General features: G+C 40.9%; 1 protein-coding gene across 3 annotated transcripts; it reads left to right on the plus strand.

Annotated features, from left to right (window-relative positions):
- The first annotated feature begins 6,999 nt into the window (after positions 1-6,999).
- On the plus strand, positions 7,000-11,703 carry LOC145446285 (dual specificity protein kinase CLK2-like). 3 transcript variants are annotated; one of them, XM_080324537.1, is made up of 10 exons: positions 7,000-7,196; positions 7,300-7,473; positions 9,265-9,442; positions 9,918-10,026; positions 10,280-10,346; positions 10,405-10,521; positions 10,582-10,672; positions 10,737-10,812; positions 10,871-11,095; positions 11,167-11,703. In XM_080324537.1, the coding sequence occupies exons 2-10, from the start codon at positions 7,340-7,342 to the stop codon at positions 11,607-11,609; spliced, it is 1,440 nt and encodes a 479-aa protein (XP_080180663.1). In that variant the 5' UTR covers positions 7,000-7,196; positions 7,300-7,339; the 3' UTR covers positions 11,610-11,703. The 3 variants fall into 3 exon arrangements, with proteins under 3 accessions (XP_080180663.1, XP_080180665.1, XP_080180664.1); XM_080324539.1 differs by having other exon boundaries at positions 9,921-10,026; XM_080324538.1 differs by having other exon boundaries at positions 7,309-7,473.
- Positions 11,704-12,392: the final 689 nt, after the last annotated feature.

Here is a 12,392-nt window from a genome sequence, read left to right on the forward strand (position 1 = left end):
TGACTTCAATATTGAGATGAAAATAGCCAACGCATTTAAACAACCACGTTTTGATAATTCTACGTCAGTACAACATTGTGCTCTCTAACATGGGCGACGGGCATATTGCCACAAAAAAAAAAAACGTTAAAACATATTGAAGAAGTACAAATCTAACTAAGAATATTATGATTATTGCTTTCATTATATTTTGAACTATGAGCTGCACACGATATCTCACAACACTCCTCAGCAACTAAAGCAGGGGTGGGCGACCATTTTGCTATTCACGGCCGCATTTCAATTACTTATGTAGCCTACGGTCGCATTCCAGTGCATAGTCGTAATGAACTAACTGGAGACCAAATACCCTCGGTAAACTGCATATGTCCATTGTCGGTGAACTCCGGACTCTATTTACTCATGTCGGCTTACTATGCACAGCGAAGTCGCGAGTAATAGGTATGTTATGAATAGGCACAAGGATTCCTGTTCTAGTCGTGCCAAGCGCTAATTTTATTTTTCATATTCATGAGTGAATTTCGTCATTAATATTAGTGTAGCTTCACATATTACTACCAAATATTTATCCAGCTTTCTCAGGCTATGTGATCACATGATTCTACGGTAGATTTGATGCATGGGGGTGTCTTCGAAAATTAGGGGAAGTTATTAATGCTATACTGCATCTTTGGGTGGGTCAATTGCAGAGGTGGTCAGTAACGAATTACTTCTACTTTTTAGAAGTACTCAAAGTAGTTTTCCTCTACTTCTGGTACTTACTCAAGTAGATGGGATTTTCGCTACTTCTACTTCCACTTCGTAATATTTTGTGATCTACTTACTTACTTTTCGCTATTTTCAGTTTGTCGAGTAGAAGTAGTTTAATCCTCCAATCAGGAAGATAGCCTGAGGAATTTCGGGCCTGTTTTCACGGAGTATCAACATTGAATTTTCATAAAAGTTCAGTAAAGCCCATAATTTTCGTCGCGCTTCGCGCTCAGTGGATGCGGAGTAACCAGAGTAACCAGTATCATTGAACGAAAATATCGGTGAATATAATTTAGGTAGCGGGTTGGCATGGTTCCGTTTACACCACATTGTCGCCCTTATATATATATATAGGTCTAGCTCTGTCTGCGTTCAGACTTAGAGCACCATCACCGAGGTGATGGAAGTATCCATCAAAAAAGAGAGCATCAAAGATTTGAATTATAAATTAAATTTCCCGTGAAAGTGCTGCTTTTGAGAATGTCCTGATGTCGGTGTCGTTCCGATTGAGGACATTGTTCATCAGCGTTGCAGAGGGTCTCCCTTTTTTCGTTCTCCTCTCATCTTCAAATGTTATAGACTTCACGACACTGTCATTAGGTTTTCGAATTATGTGTGCAAGAAATTTCGCTTGTTGATGGTCTATGAATGATGAAAGGTCTTCAGTGCGACAGATTCTATGAAGATCCTGATTGCTAATTTTGAATGCGTGATCGGTTCCCCTTCGAGTGTAGCCTCCGTGTACCATTTTTCGCAAAAATTGTCTGTAGCAGACATCCAGGACGCTTCTTTGATTTTCCGAAAGAGACCATACACTGCAGCCATATGTGAGTCGACTTCGCACAAAGGCATTCAAAAATTTTATTCTTCGCCCATATGAAATATTTCATCACAGTATACATGGCTCATCATAACTTTTGAAACCGATGTTTCGCAATCTAGCATTTACATATCATATCGTAATCTGGCAGTCCATGGCGTGTCATAATGTGGAAAAGTGGACTCTGACTTTTTTAGTTTTAGAGCTGTTTTAGCATATCACCTTTGAAACTTTCTGGACTAAAGACATGAAATACATTTTCCGCTTTTGGAAGTACTAGTTATATTCAGAGGTGGTCAGTAACGAAGTACTTCTACTTTTTGGAAGTACTCAAGTAGGTTTCCTCTACTTCTGGTACTTACTCAAGTAGATCTGATTTTCTCTACTTCTACTTCGTAATATTCTGTGATCTACTTACTTACTTTTCGCTATTTTCAGTTTGTCAAGTAGACGTAGTTTAATCCCTCAATACGAAAGATAGCCTGAGGAATTTCGGGGCTGTTTTCACGGAGTACCAACATTTAATATTCATAAAAGTCTATTAAAGCCCAGCAATTTTTGCGCTTCGCGCATAGTAGTGTTGGAGTGACAAATATGTTTTCATGAAAGTATCAGTGAATATAATTTAGTTACCGGATTGATGGTTTCTCTTACACCGCATTTTGTCGCCCATATCAAATATTTCATCACAGTAAATATGGCCCACCACAACGTTTGAAATTACCGTTTCGCAGTCTAGCAATTATACCTATCATATCGTAATCTAGCAGCCCATTACGTGTCTTGCGTATCTGGATAATCTCCCTTTTTTGGCCGCTACACGTACCTGTTTTAGCAGATCACCTTTGAAGCTTTATGGACAAAAGACATGAAACATATTTTCCGATTTTTAGAAGTGGTATTTGTATTTCACTTTCAATTGCGAATATCATACTTTGAGTTCTAATTACTTTCAGTTCTTTTGTCTGCAGAACATACATGATGAAGCATAAAAGCAAGTGTAGTAATGTCTCTATTTTCCGAAAATAAAGCTACACTAAATATAAGTTTTACGATCCACAATATTTGTTATTAACGTATACTAATCGCGCAAAGTGATGAAACCGTATCCGATACAACTTCTACGTATTGCTCTTGGCCTAAACTTGGGGCCTTATAATATGGGGTATGGCGTCATGCCACGATATTCTCTAAAAACGGGGTCTTCTAGTAAACAAAGGGTTAGTATTGCTTTTTCATATCAATACTATAATTTGCATCCCATGATGCGAAACAATGGTTATTCTGTCGAAAATTGATACCTCCCGGGATGCATCAATACGAATCAAGCTCTCTACACCTTCCGCATAGCTCAATTCGCAGCTCTTGACAGTACATGCGAACGAATTACGACTGTTTTCAAAACTACTTACTTACTTGAGTAGATTTAAAGTCAATCAGTTCTACTTCTACTTCAAGTAGTTTTAGGTGGGTTATTGAAGAAGTACTTCTACTCGTACTTGAGTAGATTTTTTCGTCGCTACTTCTACTTCTACTTGAGTAGCTTTCGTGACTACCTTGACCACCTCTGTTTATATTTCACTTTCACTTCTCAGTATCATGTACTTTAAGTTCTAATTAATATCAGTTTTTTTTTGTCTGGATAACATACATGCTGAAGCATGAAAGCAAGTGTAGAAATGCCTTTAATTTTCGGAAATAAAGCTACACAATATGGCATTTCTACGATCCACCATATTTTTTATTACCGTTTACTAATCGTGCAAAGTGTTTACACCGTATCTATACAACTTCTCCGTATTGCTCTTCGACTAAACTACGGGCCTTATAATATTGGGAAGTGCACCATACCATGATATTTTCTAAAACGTGCTGTTCGAGTGAACAGAGGATTAGTATCGCATTTCCATATCAATACTCTAATTTTCATTCCATGATGCGGACGAATGCTTCTACTGTAAAAAATTAGATACCTCCTGGTATGCATCAATATGAATCAAGCTCGGCACCTTTTGCATAGCTCAATTTGCACCTTTTGACTATCCATGTGAACGAATTACGATCGTTTTCACAACTACTTACTTACTTGAGTAGATTTAAAGTCAGCCAATTCTACTTCTACATCAAGTAGTTTCAGGTTGCTTATGGCAAAAGTATTTCTACTCGTACTTGAGTAGATTTTTCGTTGCTACTTCTACTTCTACTTGAGTAGCTTTCTTGACTACTTTGACCACCTCTGGTCAATTGTTATTAGTCCCCTTTGTTGCATGCTGTTATTTCTTGACCTCCCATCAGGATTGTCGGTATAGTAGAAAGATATTGGATTATCATTTTCCTCATGTGTGTATGTATATTGTATATGTATACATCTGGACTGTGGGGCTTAGATTACGAGAGAGAGAGAGAGAGAGAGAGGGAGAGAGAGAGAGAGAGAGAGGGGAGAGAGAGAGAGAGAGAGAGGGGGAGAGAGAGAGAGAGAGATGGTATTCTTTTTTCGCCTGCACCATCGAGATGATTTCACGACGGAGATGCGATATGGTCGTTATAGCAAAGGTCTGCACCCCCGTTTTTTTCTCCTCCATGCTATCCGTAGGGTTGCATTTAAAACAAAAATCAATTTAAAACAAACATGTTTAGTACCAGGCCCTAATTTAAAACATGTTTTTATGGTTTTTTTTAAGTCATGACGTCACGAATATTCAATTGTTACATCATAGTGGATTGACATTGACAATTGAAAAAATACGGTAAAAATAACTCCTTTGACGAAATATATGGACTGTTGCTGTTGAACCGACTATTTTGAGTGTTTCAACCATCCCATATCGATATACGTCGACTACATCGGGTGGTAATTTTCCGTAGGCTCATACAATATGTTTTTTGTGAAGTATTTACACAGTTATGGCTTAATTTATACAACTTGAAAAAATAATTATTTCAAAAAGGCCTTTTTTAAAACACTGTTTAAAACATGTTTTAAACAAAGTGTTTTAAAACACCGTTTGTTTTAAATGCAACCCCAGCTATCCGTGATTGCTGAGCGCCTAGCAGGATAGCCGCGGATATCAGTTTTCGGGTCTTTGGTCTGACCTGGCCGGGCATCGAACCCATGACCTACCGATCAAGAAGCCGAGCGCATCACCAATCCACTATCTCGCTCGACACTACTATATTCAAATCGAAAATTAACTCGCAGCATTGAACCGCGCGTAGCACGAAGGAAATTTCAAGAATAATTCCAACCTCTCATTAATTACGAAGTCTATTCGTAAATTCAATTTGCACATTGACGGCCGCCAACACATCCTAATCGAATTAAGTAACGACGGCCACATAATATCCCTTCTACTCTGCTGCAGATTGGCCAACCCTGAACTAAAAAAATCGATATTGGGGTTAGCTAGACACGGTACTTGCTGGAAAACTATCTCCTCGTACAGCTTGGTCTTTTGGGAAGCCCGAAGTCGTTTTCTAAGCGTTACGGTCTTGGCAGTGGTGGGCCATTCCACGTCAAGGCAATGCCCATGCCCAATTGCCCATGTCCATTTATATCGGCAAATTCTTCCTCCTTGTCGCTTCGACATCTTCCTGTCTTTTCATTGTATCGCTTTTTCTGTGGTGTATTGAACTGATAAAATTGCTAATAAACCAATGATGATGATGATGATGATGATAGAATGATATTACCAACGTCCGAAACCGTATCAGCTAGGGAGGACTAGTGATATTGTGAGCAGCAGAGAATAGCTGACTTAGAACAACGACTGAAATCAATTTCAGCATTTTGAAATGCTTTACTAAGCGTTCTTCCGAAATATCAAATCACGTCGCGACCCGCGTGTTGGTGATCCCTGCTATACACTATACATTACTGAGCTATATAAACTTTATGCACGTATACATTCGCATTCATTATTAGGGTTACAATATTTTGGAAATCTGAAAAGAGGACATTTTTCAGAATTTTCAGACTTGCAAAACCGGAGGAAAATCCTGAAAAAATGGTCAATTTTACTCACTTCATAGTCGGTTGACTAAAAAAAAGGTCAACTTTCCCGCTCAGTGCCCAAAATACAGTTTTTTCCTTCACATTATCAGGTGGTTGACTAAAAAAGGTCAACTTCCCGGCTCAGCTACCGAAATACTCGCCGGAGCGTTACTTTGGTGCTGATTCACGGCATCTCAGTCGAATTTGGCCATGAATTTGACCAAAATTATCAAAAAAGAGGACAAAATCTCAATAATAAAAATCAATAATCGTTGGGTTATATTTTTCATCTGAACAAGTCACACACAATGTGCAATGCGATAAGACACAATGCGATGTAATGAACAGATAGGAGGATATCGAACGACACGCAGTTGCGATCTTTTTAGACTGACATCCACCTTGGCCTATGAGTGCCCGATGTAACAGTTCTTTTCGATGTTGATCTTTTTGAAACCACGGCCCTTTCTAGTTCTTTTCATTCCTTGTGAGTGCTTTCTTTCGTCGGGTCTTCGTCTGGGCTTTTTTGTTGGACTTTTTTGTCGCCGTAAGAACGGCGACGGCGGGGAAATAGGAGCCCAGATGAACCTCCGACGGGAATCGACCGGCGCCGCCCGATTAGTAGGCGCTTATCGTCACCACTACGCTACCTCCCCCGCTCAAAAAGAGGACATTTGGACGTCATCCGAGGACACTTTTAATAAAGTAAAAAAGATGACAAATCCTCTTAAAAGAGGACGTATGGTAACCCTATTATTATAGAATGTAAATGTGGCAATCCAAAAGTTGTCTTCCAGAGCTCAGAACTTACCGAATCTGGTCTTGATCGAAAGCTACTGTCGCACTGATTCCGAAAATATCAATCAAAATACGGTCAGGCTCCGTACTTAGATGAAAAATCACCCTCAACATCTAAAATCTGCATTGTTCAGAACAATCGGATGACCGCAAAACAATGACCATAACAATGACCCATTGCGGCTCTTCGATTGCTCGGACAATGCCGATAATTCAGACTTGGAGGGCGAATTCTAAGCGGTTCAGTGCCTGATCATATTTTCATTTAAATTTTCGGAGTCAGTGTGACAGTAGCTTTCGATCAATACCAGATTCAGTTAATTCTGCGCTCTGGAAGACGACTTTTGGATTGCCATAAATCCTACAGTAGCTGCCGTAAAATAAGTCTGAGTAAAGCTTCAGCGAAGCGGAACGAAGCTGCAAATTCGGTCGTTGCCATTCCACGTTTACATTCTATACTATTATACATATATACAATACATACACTTACCGATCCGGCATGGATCTTCCTCGGAACGGTAGCGGTCAACACCATCGAGACTCTGAGTTCAATTCTAGCACCACTAGCGGAAATACCGATTTAGCTCAGAAGACTCCATCCGGGACTTCGACGTCGAACCGCTGACAGCCAATCACATGGAAGCTATGCGTCAAGATGTGAAATAATAATGCGACAAGAATCACATCTTGGGTGTTGCTAAAGCGCGTTTATGGGCAGCGTGAAATCTACGAAGTGTCGAAGTTCTACGAACTGACAAAGCTTACTTCCGTCACTTCGAGCCATTTTCTCTTTCTTGAGCGAACTGCGCTGGTTTTGCGTACAACTGTTCTCTGTTGGTGAGTACGATACTCCTCATCAACCAAATGTTTCATTTTTGTGGCCGGCTGACTGCCATGGCTTATATATATCGGTATAGCATGCTTATTTTGAGTTTGCCAGTTTCTTTAGAAAAGATTTGGATAGCAAAAGGATTACTGACATGACTGTACCTGAGATGGGAAGAAGCAGGCGTTTAAGAAGTAGGGAACGGGATAGCGGAACAGGATCTTACAACGCGAAAAGAAGGAAAGTCGACGAATATGGTTCTTACGACAATTATTATTACACTAGAAGGTGAATAAATCTTAATTGATATTTGAAAAAATACTGGATGGATGAGTGGAACTGTTTTGCCGTATATTGGTTCTGCGTCCGTGATCGGCTGATTGCTACGTATCATAAATTATAATTTCAGCACAAGGTGATGAAAAATTCAAGTTTTAATGTCAATGGCTATTCGTTAAATTGTTGGATACCCATATGCAGGCGTGTAGCCAGAGGGGGGGTTGTGGGAGTCGATACCCCCCACCTTTTGAAGCACGAAACCCCCTCCTTATACTCAAAACCCCGTCCCTTTGAAATGACCGTTCTGACGCTGATGCTAGGTTGCAATTCAATAAGTCCTATTATCAGTGTTGCGCGCAGCCACTTAGGTAGAGGCGTGTTGCCAATTAGCGAGATTCGTCCGTGCACATTACCCAATATGGAATCGGTGTCTCGTGCACACCAAAGATTCTACTGACTGCACACAGGTGTGACGCTGAGAACCGTCTTGGCACACCAAAGACATTGCGCTAAACGTACCGGGATTCCAACCTGGCAGATTACACTGCTCAATGTAACGTGATCTCCTGCTGACTCTGCTGAGATGATTGCGAAATCAAATCGTTGATTGCCGCGCGCTCGGCAATCGTCCCCTGATTTGTCACATCTCCAACAAGCCTACTTTCCGCTGGCTTGAAGAATCGCATATCTGCCATAGACCCGGTGCGAACTATACCATCGATGGCCTACACAATCGCATCCGCTTTGCCTGGTGCGCACGGTATTATCGGTTTGCCTGCACAATCGTATCTGCACAGGCCTGATACGAAAGATATCATCGCTAGCCTAACTATCGCGTCTCGGGCCTAGCATGCATTGGCTCCTATCTCTCGGAGTCTTGGAGAAAATACCGTTGAGTGTATGCTGATTAGCGATTGATATCCCTAAACTGAATAACATCGAATGTCCGCAAACATGTGCGTGCGTACCCCACATACGTAATTGATTTCTGCTAATACTTGAACATAACCATCGGAAGATGCATGTCAAGGCTTGAGTTATGAAAGATGAGAAAGGTTTGAAATTGAACCACATAAAATCGGTGCAATTATAGAGCAGATTCCATAACAACTCGGACATTTTGACCCGCTCAAATTGAAGCCGAGGCCACAAAATACGCGTTGATAAGCGCGTGTATTTGATTGTTCATGAGAGATCAGGAGCGCGCTAATTGACGGCACTTTTGGACTCGTTGGCAAGCTGATCATACGAGTAAGTTCGTGAACGCCCGGAGATTGTAAAATCGTCATTTACGCATGTAGGCCACTTGACCCTAATAAATTGATGCTATATTGATGAATTCGAAAACAATAAAAACCCCTTTCTTATTTTTCTGCTTGCTACGCGCCTGCCCATATGTAACACATAATATTTTTCGAATTGAGTTCATTCGAAGGCTGTTTTACTACTATAAAACTATATCGTCGAAGTGGAATCAGATTGCCTTTACCTTGCGTTGCTTGTGAGTTGTGACCATTTTTCAAATTTTCAGATCTATTTGTCAAATCGCAAATTTTTGTTTGAGCATTTTTTCCGTCCCCATTAAGGCCAGGTTTACGTTTGTCTTCATTGTTTCAAATTTAACCTTGGCCAAGTTGTAAGAAGATGAAAACTTTTTAAAGCTGATTTTCTCGATGTGTATAATGGACATAAGCTACTCTGATTCCACAGCGGCGATGTGTTCGAAAAGCCTATCCCTACTCATTAGAATAATATCTAATATTATAGCTGAATTTGTATTCGTTATGTCTTCGTTTTTAGTCGCGATTTGAGTAGGAGGAATCACAGCCGGCATGAGGCGTGCTACCCTGGACACAAGGACAGTAGCCATGCTAGTAGCAAATACAGCAAATACAGTAGCCGCAAACAATCTGATGGTGACAGCAGGAGGCGCCATAGACACCGGCAGATTCGACATAGGTCTAAATCGTCAGATTTGGTAAGTGCTAGTGTTTCTTTGATCTGCAGCTTATTTTGCCTGATTAGGGTCGCCCAGAATTTACCGTTACGAAGCATGATTAATAAGAAACCTTGTAAATGGATTGGACCATCTAATTTGACCTCCGTTTGAGCAATTATTTAATTTTGGCTGTTGAAGGTAAGTTGAATATTTGGGAGGTCGCATTATGTGTGGGTAAATGATGCTTCGTCAATTGTTTGTGATTAAGTAATGGTTTAGAAGGGTCATGTTTGCATTTCTTGTATTGTGCTATGCTGGGCATCTTGCGTTAGCTCGATGTCTTCATACATTTTTCTTGTTAACTTGACAAATTTCTTACGCCGTTCCACATTCCACATATATTCGCATATGTACAAATGATGGCATTGAATGAATCACGCCTTGTCAAACAACACGTGTGGCAATAAACCCTCCATGAACGTCTCTGGTGCTTCTCGTGTGCATCTTGGCACAGCAGTCGCAGAAAGACCTGCATAGAACCAAGAATGGCAGGGCAAAGAGTGTGCAGGATGACGAAGATGGGCATCTTATCTATCGACATGGCGACTGGCTTCAAGCGAGATGTACTAAGAGAAGATTTGTGCTAGTTTTAATTGTCTAGAATTTTTAAGCATGATCGGCATTGGCTTGTAACTCTCATTGGGATGTGTAAATCTATAATTTTTCATTTAGCTAATGTTGTATTAGGAAATGTAAATACAGTTTAAAGTCGTTTGCTAACCGACATTGTCCATCAAGTGGCCCCATAACAGTAGGAATTTACTAGTATGATCCTGCTTCTTTGTGATATTAACTTGCCCACTTAACTCTAAACAGATGAAATCATCGGCACGCTAGGCGAAGGCACATTCGGCAAAGTTCTTCACTGCAAGGATCACACAAAGTACGTCTTGCCAGATATGTGCGATTTGGAATTTGACCCGATTGAGTCTTTTTCTCAGAAATTGTCAGCATATTGCGTTAAAAGTGGTAAAAAACATTGAAAAGTATAAAGAGGCCGCTTACATGGAAATCAATGTGTTGAAGAAAATTCAAGAAAAAGATCCCACTGGAAAATAGTAAGATATAACGGAGTAGGGGTTCTTGGACTCGATTCACATTCATATACCTGTTTGAAGCCTTTGCGTCACCATGTTGGACTATTTTGAATACCATGGACATGTCTGCCTCGCTTTCGAATTGTTGGGCTTGAGCACTTACGATTTTCAGGTGAGTTCATTTCTTTTTATCATTGTCATTAGTGTATTTGAACTTGCTACTCTTTGAAATGCAGAAAGACAATCATTATCTTCCGTATCCGTTGGAACAAGTCCGGACGATGGCCTATCAACTGGTCTGGGCTGTAAAATGTGAGTATACTATGACGACAAGATGAATTTAGCAGCATTTGACTCTGCTGTGTTACAGTTTTGCACGACAACCACTTGACTCACACGGATTTGAAGCCGGAGAATATTTTATTCAATGACTCGGAATATGAATTGTCCTACAATCCGTCTTATAAACGAGACGAAAGAAAGATCATCAATCCAGACCTTAGGTTAATAGACTTTGGTTCCGCAACGTTTGACCATGAACATCACAGCACCATTGTTTCCACCCGTCATTATCGCGCTCCGGAAGTAATATTAGGTAAGTTTGAAAGTCTTACCTGCAAATATTCTTCTGTGGTTTGTATGAGAATCTTCCCGCTTCATTTCCAGAACTAGGATGGTCGCAACCGTGCGATGTGTGGTCCGTTGGTACAATCATTTTTGAATTCTACATGGGCATCACAATGTTCCAGACCCACGACAACCGAGAACATCTTGCCATGATGGAACGTATACTGGGTCCCATACCGCAACGCATGATAAAGAAAAGCCGGAAGCAAAAGTACTTTTATCACTCCAAGTTAGACTGGGACCGCAGTTCCTCGGCGGGCAAATACGTCCGTGAAAATTGCAAGCCGCTGCTCGGCTACATTCACAGAAAAGATGATCCGGAACATTTGAAACTTTTCGATCTGATCGCGAGGATGCTGGAGTACGATCCGGCGAAAAGGATCTCGATGGCGGAAGCCGTCAACCATCCGTTCTTTGATGCCTTGCCTTCGTCGATAAAGTTTTTTCCTGCCAGCTCGAGTCCTGACCGGACGAGCGTTTGATATCTGAGCTTGCTGCGGGCGGTTCGTAGAAGTAACTATTTTTGTAATTGCATTTAAAAACTTTTTGTCTTGGGAATCACGTAAAGCTTATGTACTATTGTTGTTTTGTCTGCAAAGCAGGTCAAGAGGAAAATCGTGTTCCGGGGCATTAGGAGTTTCTGTGACGTGTGTCGTGTATGCAGAGGTTTTTGCCTACTTCCACTGCTCGAGTGGTTGAGATTTTGACTACTTGTGCTATATATGTACTTGAGTACCAACGATGGCTGCTTTGACAACCTATTGATATATGTTCCCTGAATCCTAGCATCGACTCAGTCATTAGTCAATTGGGCTGTAGCCTTGTTATGAGCGTGTTAGTGACCTTGGCCTATGGCCCTAGATTCTGTGAAGTTGACGTGTCTAGGCTCGTCGTGATTTGCGTGCGTTAAGAGCTGGGCAAAAAGATTCGAGTGCAGTAGTAAGTACCAGGGTTGTAATGACTAGAGTCGCAGTCATTGGTAACTCGAGATTGGACGGTCAAGACCGGCATTTCATTGTTGCTTCCAGGAATAGCAAAATTACTTACGCTGAAAATGCCGCCCAATTACTGGAAATCTTGTGTTGACTATATAATAGCTCCTCACTTCACAGCGACTACTGCATTACCCACCTTTTTCAGTACTTATCTAGCGTTGGTCATAACCTCACATTTTGCCGTGCCCTTGCAGCATGGCGCAGAGCCATAAACGCCAAGTGCTTGCTACGCCACTGCATGGATGCCGTCAATAATAAAAATCATCAGAT

Source organism: Botryllus schlosseri, chromosome 9 (genome assembly GCF_051294905.1).
Source record: "Botryllus schlosseri isolate E-star chromosome 9, Bs_hap1, whole genome shotgun sequence".
In the NCBI taxonomy this organism is placed as follows: Eukaryota; Metazoa; Chordata; class Ascidiacea; order Stolidobranchia; family Styelidae; genus Botryllus; species Botryllus schlosseri.